General features: G+C 42.5%; 1 protein-coding gene across 4 annotated transcripts in view; it reads right to left on the bottom strand.

The window, feature by feature from the left end:
- PDK3 (pyruvate dehydrogenase kinase 3) overlaps positions 1 to 15,698 on the bottom strand; it is a 71,682-nt gene that overhangs the window by 25,778 nt on the left and 30,206 nt on the right. For all 4 annotated transcript variants that reach the window (XM_040468925.1, XM_040468924.1, XM_040468923.1 and 1 more), the window contains exons 4-5: positions 10,483 to 10,667; positions 8,781 to 8,870 (exon numbers count right to left, since the gene is read on the bottom strand). In XM_040468925.1, the coding sequence (XP_040324859.1) occupies positions 8,781 to 8,870; positions 10,483 to 10,667 (275 nt within the window). The remainder of the gene's footprint in view (positions 1 to 8,780; positions 8,871 to 10,482; positions 10,668 to 15,698) is intronic.

Here is a 15,698-nt window from a genome sequence, read left to right as displayed (position 1 = left end):
GGGAGGGGGAGAGGGAGGGGGAGAGGGAGAGGGAGAGGGAGAGGGAGAGGGAGAGGGAGAGGGAGAATCCCAAGCAGGGCTTGAATTCACTAACCATGAGATATGACCTGAGCCAAAATCAAGAATTGGACGTTTAACTAACGAAGCCACCCAGGCACCCCTGGGAACCCACATTTAAAAAAAAAGTTAGCAAGTAATTGTGAAGAGAAGCTAGATGTGGCTGGAAAGCCAAAGCTAGGTCATGCTAATTCTGTCACTGCCTCTCAGGACATGAATGATCACGGGGTACGGGGGTGCATGACATCACATGCATAGAGAAACAAAAAACATCTGTTTAAGTTAAACAATGTAAAAATGAAAAAGCTTTAAAACAACATAACCAAAATTCAACTACTGGTTTATTAATCCATTTCCTTTATTCTCGAGTAAAATGTAAGTTCTATTTACAATAAGCTTCCTAATAAGACTTCTATTTTTTTTAATTAGAAACCAAAATTTTAGGGGCACCGGGGTGGCTCAGTCGGCTGACTGTCCGACTCTTAACTTCAGCTCAGGTCATGATCCCTGGGTTGTGGGATCGAGCCCCACATCGGGCTCTGTGCTGACGTAGAGCCTGCTTGAGTATCCCCCCGGACCTCTCTCTCCCTTCCTCCCCCTGTGCCCCTCTCCCCCACCTGCGCACTTGCTCTAAAATAAAGAAACCCCAAATTTTATGTATGATAATTTACTAAATCACATTTATCAGCAATATATTTTGTCTAGTATTTACCACCAATCTTTAAAAGGAAGTATCAGGAAATCACTACTGCTGTCACTGAACCTAGGTGCTATCCATTGTTTTAAATATCTGTTTTCAAGGAAAATAAAGTATTGATCATAAAGTAACTAACAAAACTGTGGGTGTGGCACATATATACTTTCCCAGGCAACCCAAACTGTAAACACACAAGACTAAATATATTTTATTTAAAAGGGTAGGCAGGGTTAAGGGGCACCTGAGTGGCTCAGTCAGTTAAGCATCCGACTCCTGATTTCAGCTCAGGTGGTGATCTCACGGTTCATGGGATCAAGCCCCAGGTCGTCGTGCCCCACTGTCAGTGCAGAGCCTGCTTGGGATTCTATCCCTCTGCCTCTCTCCGCCTCTCTCCGCCTCTCTGTGCCTCTCTCTGTCTCTCTCTCTCTCTCTCTCTCTGACCCTTCTCCACTCATGCTCTCTCTAGCTCTCTCTCACTCTCTCAGAACAAACATTTAAAAAACAGAAAAATTTTAAAAGGTTCACACAGCAAGTAGTTGAACAGATTCAACGTAACAAGGAATTAGTTTTTTTAAAAAGCATACAGGAAAATTTAATGGATTATGGAAGTTATTTCATGAGACTTTTTTATTAGAAGACTTTCCTATTCAAAATTCACCACAGAATTCTGCTATCAAATAATAACCTCTATCGTGAATACACATAATCATTTGCTTACAAGAGGCTGAACAAGGATAAATTTCAGTGAGTGCTGAAAAACAAACCTGAAGGTGTCACGGTCCCTTACTTGGGTCTAAAAGGATACAAAAAGCTGTCAAGCTCAAGATTAAAAAGCCGCTGCCAGAAGACTAACATAAAGGACCATAAAGCATTACAAAGTCATAGATAATGCTGCTCTTAGGAAGCCTTGTAAGCTATAAAGCGATTCTAGTAAGGTATGTTTACCATCCTTCTACCCAAAACCCATCCCGAGTGGGAACCAGGGTTTTTGAAAGCACTGGACCTTCTCCCACTCTCCCAGCCACAGCCAACTAGACAGGTGGGGGACAGAACACCTACTGGAGGGCGACCAACCTACGGGTTGGTCACAATCCTCACATCTGTGGTCGTGGGCAAGAAGATGGACTGGGCCAACTAAATTCGTTTTTTGAGAAATTAGGATAGAGACAGGCAGGGCAGGAGACACAAGGACACACTGAGAGTTATCATGACTGACCTAGAGGGCCTGGGGTGGCCACCAACGCCTTAGACGAGCTGCCCTAAACAAGCGTCAAGGCTACAGACAAGAGAGAAATGCAGAGAGGCCGGGGCGCCTGAGTGGCTCAGTCGGTTAAGCGTCCGACTTCGATTCAGGTCATGATCCACAGTTCGTGGGTTTGAGCCCCACGTCGGGCTCTGTGCTGACAGCTCGGAGCCTGGAGCCTGCTTCGGATTCTGTGTCTCCCTCCCTCTCTGCCCCTCCCCTGCTCACACTCTGTCTCTTTCTCTCTCTCAAAAATAAACAAACATTAAAAAAAATTAAAGAAAAAAAAAACATTTAAAAGAAAGGCAGAGGGGCCATGGCTTGGCAGCCTCAGTTGCAAAGATACACAGTAAACAACCTTGTTTTCTGCTTCCCAGGTCCAGTGTAGCTCCAACTGTGAAGTGATTCCCGTCCTCGGATTATCATGGGACCTACGAGATTCTTTTATTTTTTTTAAGTTTATTCATTTTGAGAGAGACAGAGAGAGAGAGAGGGCGGGCAAGAGGGACAGCATGAGTGGGGGAGAGGCAGAGAGAGAGAATCCCAAGCAGGCTCCGCACTGTCAGCGCAGAGCCTGACACGGGGCCCAAACTCATGAGCTGTGAGATCATGACCTGAGCCAAAGTGAGAGGCTTAATCGATTGAGCCACCCAGGCGTCCCCCCTACTAGATTCTTTTAACGTATCGGTTTCTTGTGCTAACATGAGCGGGCCTCTGTTACCTGCAACCTCGAGAGCCCTAAGTGAGAGCGTAAGACATTATCTCTGAACCAGAATAATGACATGCTCTCAAGATACCACTTGTATGCTATTATGCTAAGCAATAATGGCATGTAGCAACAACACAGGCAAACTAACATCACTGTGAAAGCTGACTTTTGTACCAAGTATTTAAGTCTGTACCTTTAAAAGGATCTTACCACAGGATTTTCCATTTTATTTCCTGGTTTCTTAACAAAGAAAGAAGAGGAAAGGGTCACAATGGAAGGCACCTCCCAGAGGATAATAGGAACAGCTTTACAACACTAATTCCAGCATTCGCTACCACGAGTCTATAATTTACAGATGGCGAAGGTAGATATTAATGTGCTAAATAGGCAGCAAGGAGGCATGCTTCAATGTTCTGCACATTCGATCAGTGTTATGCAAGATGCACCCCACGTTTACACATTTATACAACCATCCAGTCAAAAATAAAAATGTCCCTACCCTTCTACATAAAAGTAGTTCCTGTGGTCTGTCTCAGGAGACCTAAGTATGGTATCATTGTTAGTTCATTAGAGCTGTGTAAGGCTGTGAAACACATGCGCATATGGAGGCATGTGTGTGCACGCCCAGGTCACGTGGGCTTCACGTGTGACTGTGCTGAACTCGGGCAGGATCTTCACAGCTGAGAAAATCAAGAGTAGAGCTGTCATTAAAACCCGGAACCCCTGCTTCCTCTACATCAAGCTTCCTAAAACAAAACAGAAGCACAAAAATAGTCAAGACTGAGACAGGATGTGAGAAGGCCAAAAAACCTGAGAAGTCTCATAGGATGTGAGAAGGCCAAAAGGCAATGAGAAAAATACCAGCTACTCGAGAAAGAGGAAGGGAGCAGTAAGACTTCGCTAAGAGTCCAAAGACACAGACACAACTTTCTTCCACTCTCTGACAGTTCCCAGGAATACTGGGACTGGCTGTGACACGTGGCCCCTTTGAGACCTTCTCATCATTAGAGAGACTCCGGGGCCTTTTTGCTAGAAAACCCAGAAAAACTTCCAGGCCTTTTGACCGCTGGTGCTCTCTGCTTTGTTCGTTCTCTCTCAGTCTTATTTTGAGTCAGAAAGAGCCTGTGCTCAGGTGTGCTGACACTCAGAGAATTGAGAGGAGGGCCCAGAGGGAATGAAACCGGAGGTGACTGTTAAGATTGGCTTTAGTCCACAGGGAGAAGAGACCTTCAGGTTTCCTTCTAGGTTGCCCAGTCCATTTCGCCACAGTAGGAAAGGTACCTGATTTAAGGCCAATACCCCAGTGAGGAATAAAGACCATACACACTGGGCTGGAAAAACCACTCGTATACAGAGATGATGAGTATAGCAGATGAGATATAGGAAGGACTCCAACCATACTGATACAGAGGACGGAGCAGAGGCTACGCTGTCAGATGTTCAGTTCATCCAGGAAGGTCATGAGTGATGGGCACTCACGCTGGACAAGATGAAACAGACAAATACAATGGATCTTGTAGAGACAAGGATCACTCACCGTATTTGTGACTGCATACTCATCTGTAAATGTGGTATGAGCTCAAATGTACACAACAATGTTCTCACTGAGTTACAAAAATGGGTCATTTTTATTCTCTTTACCCCTGCCCTCCTTTTCTGAACTTCCTTCAATGAGCACTTTTTAGTATTTTGCGAATATGGCATTAGTCCTCTTAACTGACCCAACTGCGAACACGAGCTGGATGACCAACAAAAACGCTCGATAACGTGGGAAGCCCTAAAGTAGAACTATTATTATAAACGTTAAGTTCAACTGCACGTTTGAATATACAGTTACTCCCCTGCCAACCTTTCCATGGAAGGCCAAAGCCTCTTCGTTCCGTATGGATCGGTTTTGGGCTCTAGGTCATCTTTCTCAGGTAAGTAAAACCACATGTATCTATGAATTCCAACTCCTACTCCTTGAAAGTCTACTAAAGGTAAAGATACCTGTGAAGCAATGTGAGTTCAGGTTCCTTCTGCGATTTTTCCTCAGTGCTGCCCTGTAACCTAAGAGTTATCTGTTCCCTGTCACTTCATTACATTTTTAAGAGACTCTTCTTTATCAAGTCTTTCCGAAGCATTCAACTTGATTTTAATGGAGAGAAATCTTTTTTCTACTCGTATTTCTTCAGTTTACATAATATTTATATAAATTATGGAGTCACAACAGGTGGAAAACTTATACCAATGGTTTGAGGACAAGTAAGTGGCCCTTAGTAAGCATCCACCTCACCAGGTGGAAGGAGCATAAGAGCATTCTACAGAGTATGCACGAGCATACTCAGCGTGCCGGGGGGACCAGGAGGCATGATTTGCGAAGGGAACGAAGGCGGCAGAAGAGCCGATTGTGTGAATGTAGCTTGATGTGTTTCTGCACGTTCAGATTCTGAAACCACACTCCGCTGCTGACTTCCTTAAGGGAAGAGGCTGTCGAAAAATGCAAAATCTGGTTTAAAAGATAAAGTAGGAGCGGGGAACACGCGAGCCCTTCCTCCTGACCACGAGAGCGAACGTGTGCTGGGGGAAGCGGCAATGGGAGTGGCAGAAGGGCATGGAGGGTAGCGGGGGATGATTTTCCTAGGCACTGGCATCGCCAGGAATCCAGGCTCCAAGTCATGCCCACAAGCGGCAGAAATGATTAAATGAGGACACAGTAAGCTTTATTCACAGTACAGCAGTGGTGCCACTGGGTACAAAGTGGAGAAGGGCAGGAGAGAGAGTGGAGCCAGAGCTGTGAGTAAGCACGGGAGGGGGCGGGGAAGGGACCTATCTGGCCCACGGTCAGACCATGCCCACAAAGGACAAAGGAAGTGGAGCCGTGAGGTAGACCGGAGGCATAAACATCTACTTTCTGTCTTTCAAGTATCAACTGAACCGCTTTGCACATCTCTTCAGCTAGTTTTCAGTGCAAAACTTCTGTCCCTAGGAGTGATGCGAAAGCAGAGACGATCAATTCCAGCCGTTGAGAAATTTGCAGCGCAGTTAGAGGGACCAACGAAGTACGAGGAAGGCCGGGACCAGGGAGCATGGAACAGGCCAGGGAAGAGCAGCGCAGTCAGTAAGTGCCGCGAACCCACAGGTTCTTTTCACCTGAAGAGTCCAGGGCAGCGGGCTCGTCCTCATCCTCTCTTACAAACTGACTCACGTTAGCGCCGCTTCCTCCCTCTGCTCTGAGAAGCGCTACCAGTTGCCTAGAAGTCTGTTACTTATCTAATTGTATTGATTCGTGGTTTAAATCTCTCTGAAAATTAATGAAAGACTGCCAAGAAACAATGAGATGATAAACGTGAGTCTGTTTTCTACAAGTTGATCGTGAATAATGGCCAGCATATGCCAAAGTACAGATCACACTATAATGAATCCTGATGTACCCATTACTACACTCAGCGATGTTTGACACACGTCAGTCTTTTCTGCTGCAATTCTGAAGCAAAAGTCACATGTCATTTTATATCACGTGCGATATTTCAAAGATACCTTTCTAGAAGCTAGGACTCTTTTAAAAAACATAATCACAACATAATACCACATGTAAAAACAACAGTATTTCTTCAATGTCAAATATCCAATTGTCTTATACATGTCCTAAATGACTTTTATACATATTTCACAGCTTACGCCAGAAAGGAAAGTAAAAGGTGCCAATCTATTATATAATTGACGGTATAAACGAGAAGCCAAATGACTTGTACGAGACCCAAGGACTACTCCTGGGAAACGTGCCTACAGTCCCTGCCGGGTGAGAGCCCTGCTTTAGGAGCTCTCTCTAGATCAACTCATTTAACCCTATGACAAAGATGACTTACCAACAGCATCATTTTACAGATGAAGAAACTGAGGCCCGAAGAGATCACCTAACACGTTCAAGGGTGCCCAGCTAACCCAAATGTCCATCAACTGATGAATAAACAAAATGTAGTATATCCATCCACTGGACCATTACTCAGCTGTAAGACGGAATACAGTACTGACCCACATGCGATGTGGACGAGCCTTGAAAACATTCTGCTCAGTGAAAGAAGCCAGACACAAAAGGCCGCATGTTGTGTGATGCCACTTACGAAAGTGTCCAGAATAGCAAGTCTATAGAGAGAAAGTAGACCCGTAGCTGCCTAGGGCTGGGTGGACGGAGACGATTGCCAATGGTCATGGAGTTTATTTCCGTGATGAAAATTTAAGGCTGACTGTGGTGATGAATTCACAACTCTGCACCTGTGCTGAAAACCACTGAATCGTGTGTATACTTTAAATAGGTCAATTGTACAGTATGAGAATTCTATCTCAATAAAGTGGGTTTTAAAATAGTAAATTATCAAAAGGATTAAAATTTGTCAAAACAAGGAATGTCTATTGACCATCTTATGGGCATACGCTAAATTCAATATGAGTCACAAAACCAATGTAAAACACAAATGCTTATAGTTCAAAAGAAAAGGCATATATTCAGTACATAATCAAGTTCCTGTGCTTTCTGGATTTGTGCCTTTTTCTCTACAAGCGGGCAACTATCTGAACCAGGCTTTCTGATTCGTAAAAGCCAGTGGGCTAGGGTCTGATGAACACAAGCCAGGACAAGACCGATCCTGCTCCCCTTCTACCCTGGGGCCGGCAGAGGTCATGATCAACCACAGGGTTATCTTGTGAGCGAGCAACCTATAGGATTCCTAGGGAGCTGAGGCTGGGCCTATATTCACCTTATAACTGACATCATTTGAATGAATGTGTCCTAAGTAAACAAAGGCCAGAACAGCTCAATGATCCTTGGGTGTGCTAAGGCCACCATGCCGGGGTCCCCCTCCCTGGGTTTAGCAACACCCAGGCTATGCAAACGGCACAGATCTTCCTTACCTATCGCTGCTAAAGGTCTGGTCTGCTCCCCCACTGCGGAGGTTGCACCTGTTAGGCCATCTACCTCGTCCCTCTAAGCTCAAACAGCAAAGGTCACTCTGCTTGAGGTGGGCTTGAGAGCTTGGCCAAGAAGACAAGGCCTTCTTCTGCCTCCCACTTAGCTACACAGTTTAGAAAAAGAGCAACTAAGCTCCTTGATGAAAAACGGGGAGGACTGTGGCCATGAAAACTTGTGCGTGTTTAGGGGAAAAAGAGGAGGGCCACAGTAGGAGATATAATCTTTGGGAAGGAGCAGTTTGGGGATCTGAGGCTGCACAGAGTAACCATAACATTGAAAAAAAATTGAAAAGGTCCAGGCAGGTGGGTCACTTAAAACAAGTAAGGCTATGGGGCGCCTGGGTGGCGCAGTCGGTTAAGCGTCCGACTTCAGCCAGGTCACGATCTCGCGGTCCGTGAGTTCGAGCCCCGCGTCGGGCTCTGGGCTGATGGCTCAGAGCCTGGAGCCTGTTTCCGATTCTGTGTCTCCCTCTCTCTCTGCCCCTCCCCTGTTCATGCTCTGTCTCTCTCTGTCCCAAAAATAAATAAACGTTGGAAAAAAAATTAAAAAAAAAAAAACAAAAACAAGTAAGGCTTTGTGGAGGTAACATTTATCTTAAATGAATAACGAGGAAACTGCTGTTCAAATTACAAGTGCCTGGGTCCTAGGACGTATGGCTGCAGGGCTCCATTCTACCCTGAGGCTACTAGAAGGGTGTCTGGGTGGATGGCCAGTGAACCCATGAAGCTCACATGCCACACAGATGCCCGAACCTGGGGTGCACATCAAAAGGATGTTGAGATGTTACAAACCTGTGAATTCAGCTGAATTTTATAACACGGATTTATACATCCTGGAAGTTTCAGGTACTGGTAGCAATCCAAACTTAGAATGCTACTTAAGCTACGCAACAGTTCAGTGTTTAAGATGAAACTATACGTAAAACTCCAGTCAATGAGGTAGAAACTCCCATTTCGAACAGTGCTAATTATCCATCTTTTCCTGAACTGTCACATATTTGGCACAAGTGGCTTGGGCCCAGCCCGATGAATGAGCCAAGAACTTAGCACCATAATGCTAGGGTTGCCTCAATGAGACCACAATCCTATTTGAACTCCAATCACTAACACGATAGTGGTCTCCTTACCTTTCACTACGTCAGCCACGTTACAGGTGGGATCGATACTTCCTATGTGTTTAGGATGAGCCGGATTAGTATCACCACCAAACAGAAGAGCTAAACAAACACAAAAGGGAAGGGAGAGATTAAAAGCAAAGCAGGCAACTGTAGGCTTACAAGCTGTAAAAGGATTGTCTTGTTTTTAAGAATCATTTTAGCATCCGCACTGACTTTAAGCGACAGAACACATACAATAGTGGCTGATTGGCTCCACTGGACCGCCGGGTGCTATGAGTGGGTCCGAAAGCAGTGACATGTGCCAGCTGTCCAACCCTTTTCTCCCTGACCCAATGTGATATGGAGGAAAAAGTTATTTTCATCCTTAGCCAAGTTTACCCACCTTCTCCATACCACTCCAGACAGTGATTCCAACATTCACAACATATTTAGAAACCGCAGACTGCCCTGTCAGTGCAGGCTTGCAAAGTATCTTTGCTGTGAGCACCTCAAGTGCCTCCGTAACAGAAATTGTTCTCCAGAGCAGTCTACACGAATAGTATCCATTCAAGTATTTTTTTTGCTCATTTTTAAAAGTACATTCAAACAGTTTCACAACACACAACATCTGTGAAATTTTACTCCTGAATAAAAGCCAAAAGGAGCCCTCACGAAAAAAGTCATCTAAATCCAAACGTTTATAGGTGTAGTTATTTTCAAATCGGACAGAAATTGGGGATAACTTGGATTCCACAAAAGCGAATGCTTAAATAAAGCAGGGGAGGTTTTAAATTATGAAAAATGACAAATAAGGGCATTAGGCCAAAACCTATAGTTCCAACTGATCAAGTGGAAGAAAGAGGGGCACAACCTTGCTTAATCAATGACCCAAAAACATGTACATATACACGTACACAGACACAGCAGGTCACAAATCATGTAAGTAGTTTAAATCAATAGTAATTAGGTTGTTTTTTCATTTAAATTTCCTATAAATTGTTATACATTCCTATTTTTAAAAGATATTCATTTGGGACCAACCCACATGTATTAATTATTTAACATTCACTTATCCAAACAAATTACTAAAGATGTTCTGCCTATGTTCTGCTTCAGCAAAGAGGGTGATTTAGACCCTAGACATGGAGGTGCTTTTTCGTAACAATCATGAAATCAGGCAAAGAAACAAGGCTGAAAACGAGCCCAAAAGTTTTTTGTGGCAAGAATTTGTTTTTTTTTTCTTATCTGTTTATCATCCTGGTGAGGGGACTAAAACTCTGCAAGAGATTATGGTTTCACAATTCACTTAATCTGATTTCAGTGATCACTGTGAAATTAAAGATCAATTGCCTCAGGCTGTCATAATGCCAATTTAATATTCCCAGGATCAATGTTTTTAAAACCAACAAGGAGACCACATAACATCCCGAGTAAAACATCCTCTCGGAGCGTCCTCCCAGGGACACATCCAAGCAGTGCGATGCCTTCACTAGGAAGGTAATGGCAGAGGCTTAAAGGGCGAGCAGAGTTCCAGTCTCTAATATGAGCATCAAATTTCAAGGGTCTCTTTTAACAAAGAATGCTAAAGAATAGCTTTTTAACAGACAGGATTTACTTGGGAGAAACTAGAAATGAAATTTCTACATACAAAAATGCAGATCAGTACATTCTAAATCAAGCAACAGGAAAACACTGGGTACCCATTCAAAAGTGGACCAAAACCACAACTTACTGTGCTGGTTAATAAGCATGCGGAAAGAGATGCGGTTGGTATAGAACCGATCCAGAAAATACTGGATGTTACTGCTAATGAACGGATCAAACCCAAATTTCTCCTTGTATTCAATCACTCCTTGTGCCATTGTAGGAACCACATCATTGTGTCTATTTCTCACTTTAATCAGAACTTGCAGAAAGCTGTGTAGGAGGGAAACAAAAAGAGGTCAGTCTTTATATTTCATGGGCTGATGCATGAACTTCCTAGCTCTGTCTCTGGATTTTCTATGTGCTGATATTTTTTTAAGTAGAGACATAATCACTATAGGCTACAAGGAAATATTCATGAGAAACTAAACTATTACCCAAGTTTTTGCGTGAAACTTTCTATCGAAATTCTTTCAAAGACATAAAAAGTAAGAGGTTCTAGTTAAAAAAAAATGCTCAAAGATCTTTTTAGTAACCCAGTGACTTTCTGGAAAAGCAATCACATATAATACAGGTTCTATAAATTTTTGGTGAATAATTGCAGAACATATTAATATTTCTTCTGACAACATGAGGACAGTCTCCCCATATCTCCAAGGATTTATTATAAAGTCTCAAAGCAACAGCTTCCATGAATAAACAACGCGAAATTTCTTAAGAGTAAAATTTTGAAAGGAATTTCTCATAGCAGTAAAACAGAGCGACAAAGTATAAATAGAAAAAGGCAATTAAAACAAACCTACAAGTATTATGGTATATTACTATAAAGATACAGAGGGGAAAATATGTACTAAGAGTGGTAACTAAGAATAGAAAGACAAGTCAATGGAACCAAATAAAAAGCTTGGAAAAAGGCGCGAGGGCAAGCAAGTCTGTGTGAATAAAAACTTAGCATATTTATAAAGTGGTGTTCCAAGTCGGTAGGGAAACAATCAAATTACTTGGGACAGCTGGCTAACAATTTAAGTCACATCCCAATTTCAAGCCTTAAGCCAAAAATTTAGTTACAAGATTTAAATGTGAAAGAATGAAACCACAGAAAAAATAAAAGAAAATCGGGTGAGTAAGTATACAGTATACCTTGGGGTAAGGAAGGCTGGTCTAAGAGGAACACCATAGGTAGAAACCATGAAGGAATAAATGATAGTACTATGTAGAGTTTCAGCAATTCTATAGGGATACACATTACAAAGGCCAAAAACAAACAAACAAACAAACAAACAAACAGGGAAAACTACATTTGCAAGAGCTACTGCTATCCTTAATAAAGGAAAAGATGAGCACCCCAACAGAAAATGAGGCAAGGGATCTGGTGTCAATGGGAAATTTACCACAGAGAAAATGCAAATGCCAGTAACTTCTCCTTCAAAACAGTAACAGAAAGGCAAAACAACATAATAAATACTATCCTCCGCTTATCAAACTGGTGAATAACAACCAGTGTCATCTAATGTTTGTTTATTTTTGACGGAGAGAGACAGAGCATAAGCGGGGGAGGGGCAGAGAGAGAGAGACACACACAGAATCCGAAGTAGGCTCCAGGCTAGGAGCTGTCAGCCCAGAGCCCGACGCGGGGCTCAAACTCACAGACCGCGAGATCATGACCTGAGACGAAGTCGGATGCTCAACCGACTGAGCCACCCGGGCGCCCCAATAACCAGTGTCATCTAGAGCAAGGAAGCATAACTGATGCATTTCTAGGGGCAATTTAACAGCATATATCAGAAGACCAAAGAGAGTCATTCCACTCTCAGGAACTGATCCCAGGAAAGTAACAGGACAAGGCCAACAGCTGTATTTAAGAGCTATTTTTTAGAGCCCTGTTTAGAGTAGCAAGAAAAATACAAACCATTCTAAAACTCAATGACAGGAGATCAAATCACATGACTTACCTGTAGATGGATCATTTTGAAACCATTAATAATGGTATAGAGATCTATAATGCCCAGTTATTTTTGTAAAATATTGTGCACATATAAAAATATGGATGCCTAGGAAAAAGTATGGAAGGAAAATGTTAACAGTGGTGGTCTCCTGATAATGGAAATTTGGAGTGACTTTCTTTTTACTTATCTGAATAGTCTCATGTTTCTCAGTGATGAAATACTTCTGTAACCAATACATACATACAAAGACATCAAAGATAAATAAATCAACCATGAAACTGAAAGGTCATAATTATCCAGAAGACATTTCAAAACGGACAGTTTGTCCTCTACGTAACGTTCTTTCCAACCTATTTAGAAATTAAATATCACTAAAGCTTAAGATTTCATTATAGTACAGAAACACCTCACCTGACTGGAAGGAAGGAGACTTGCCTCAAGGGCTCAATTCTCAGAAGCTTCCCCAGTCTTCCTGGGCTCTTCTTAACTTTATCATCATGGGAAGAGTAACCTTGTGCTCTAAGCCGCTTTCACTTTACTTAAATGATCTCCCTGCCCGGGACTCCTGTATAATCTCTCCCAGACTGGAAAAGGCTACCACCATGAGTAAAGCCACTCGCTCACCTTCCTTTCCTTCCTTCGCCAGGAGCAGCGGGCTTCTGAAAACCCAACTATCTTAACTAGCTGTGTGAACCAGGGCAGGCCATCAAAACTCACTAAGGGAGACTGATTATCATTATGATCTCACACACACTGGACCCAGCACTTGGCAGTTTCCAAAGCGGGCTCATGTCTGTAAGTTGCATCTTGACCGATAACCTGTTCCAGAAATTGAGACAGGATTCCGGGAAACATACAGCTGCAATATTATATACTTCCACCAATCTATACCCTACAATTTGAAGCTAGAGAAGTCATCCTACTGGCATCAAGACAAACTGTTACAAGCTAATGACTTCTGAGAAAATGAAGCTCCTAGATGCAATTCATTTAATTTCAATACCTTAAATGGCAGCAATGGCTTCTAGCAATGAAAACACTGCATCTGGAGCTCTAATCCAATGCCTCCCCTCCACAAGTCACAAATCCATCAACAAAACACCTAGCAAAGTATAAAACAGGTCAGGATTCTTCTTCCTTAAATTTTAATTTACAACTAAACTGGAGCTAGCTACCCAAGGCTCAAACTGGCGGCTCGGGCACTACGGAACATTGTAAAGAACAATGTACTAAGGAAATGGAACAATGACTTACGGATCCAAGTTCTGCTACTAGCGAATGTTACCACATGGGGCAAGTCAGTTCACTTCTCTGACTTCAGTTCCCTGAGCTGTACATTGAAAGGGCTGGGTTCAATGCCTCGAGCTAAGGTTGCTTGCATAACGCAAAGTTTCTTGGTTCTTTTTCCGGAACGCCTATATAAGGCGTTTGGTATCACAACTATGTGGACCAGGCTTCTACGTAGAAATTCTTCAGGACAACAGGCCTGCCCTGCGTATTCGCTCGTGTGTATGCGAAACAGGAGGAAAGTGATGTGCAGGGGATACTTAATTTCTCTTGGGGGTAAAAAAGAAAACCACACTCAGAGCTGGGGTTAGTGTTTTTCAGTTAAATGAAAATGAAAAAACAGAAACATTTTCCATCAGCAAGAGAATTTGAGAATTCAGCAGTCTTCATGCGTAACAGCAACAAGAGAATTCAGGTCATTATATTAAAAGCACACTCATTTATGCTGCTCCAAAATAAAAGCATTACAGTTTTTCCGAGCTCAAATGTTATATCGCCTTGAAAATTAAAAAAAAAAAAAACAACATCTGTAAAGGACTGAATAGATAAATTCATGTCTATATAGAGGCCACTGCATTCTTAAAACCACCACTAGGTGGAACATTTACTGCGATATTTACAGTGAGGGGCCTGCGCCAGTTCACCATGAGTAAAAGTAGTAAGAACTAGACCGTGAAACAATGTTGAAGTCATTATTCCTTTTGTGCTACGTTAAATTCTTAAATTATTTAAAAATGTGACATCGGGATAGAAGGAACATACTTAAAGATCATAAAAGCCATTTATGAAAAGCCCACAGCTAACATCATCCTCAACGGGGAAAAACTGAGAGCTTTTTCCCTGAGATCAGGAACACGACAGGGATGCCCACTCTCACCGCTGTTGTTTAACATAGTGCTGGAAGTTCTAGCATCAGCAATCAGACAACAAAAGGAAATCAAAGGCATCAAAATTGGCAAAGATGAAGTCAAGCTTTCGCTTTTTGCAGATGACATGATATTATACATGGAAAATCCGACAGACTCCACCAAAAGTCTGCTAGAACTGATACATGAATTCAGCAAAGTTGCAGGATACAAAATCAATGTACAGAAATCAGTTGCATTCTTATACACTAACAATGAAGTAACAGAAAGACAAATAAGGAAACTGATCCCATTCACAATTGCACCAAGAAGCATAAAATACCTAGGAATAAATCTAACCAAAGATGTAAAGGATCTGTATGCTGAAAACTATCGAAAGCTTCTGAAGGTAATTGAAGAAGATTTAAAGAAATGGAAAGACATTCCCTGCTCATGGATTGGAAGAATAAATATTGTCAAAATGTCAATACTACCCAAAGCTATCTACACATTCAATGCAATCCCAATCAAAATTGCACCAGCATTCTTCTCGAAACTAGAACAAGCAATCCTAAAATTCATATGGAACCACAAAAGGCCCCGAATAGCCAAAGTAATTTTGAAGAAGAAGACCAAAGCAGGAGGCATCACAATCCCGGACTTTAGCCTCTACTACAAAGCTGTCATCATCAAGACAGCATGGTATTGGCACAAAAACAGACACATAGACCAATGGAATAGAATAGAAACCCCAGAACTAGACCCACAAACGTATGGCCAACTCATCTTTGACAAAGCAGGAAAGAACATCCAATGGAAAAAAGACAGTCTCTTTCACAAATGGTGCTGGGAGAACTGGACAGCAACATGCAGAAGGTTGAAACTAGACCACTTTCTCACACCATTCACAAAAATAAACTCAAAATGGATAAAGGACCTGAATGTGAGACAGGAAACCATCAAAACCCTAGAGGAGAAAGCAGGAAAAGACCTCTCTGACCTCAGCCGTAGCAATCTCTTACTCGACACATCCCCAAAGGCAAGGGAATTAAAAGCAAAAGTGAATTACTGGGACCTTATGAAGATAAAAAGCTTCTGCACAGCAAAGGAAACAACCAACAAAACGAAAAGGCAACCAACGGAATGGGAAAAGATCTTTGCAAATGACATATCGGACAAAGGGCTAGTCTCCAAAATCTATAAAGAGCTCACCAAACTCCACACCC

This window comes from Herpailurus yagouaroundi, unplaced genomic scaffold (genome assembly GCF_014898765.1).
Source record: "Herpailurus yagouaroundi ecotype Mexico unplaced genomic scaffold, PumYag 67793, whole genome shotgun sequence".
NCBI lineage: Eukaryota > Metazoa > Chordata > Mammalia > Carnivora > Felidae > Herpailurus > Herpailurus yagouaroundi.
Note: the sequence above shows the minus strand (reverse complement) of the source record. Positions and strands in the feature narration are given on the sequence as shown.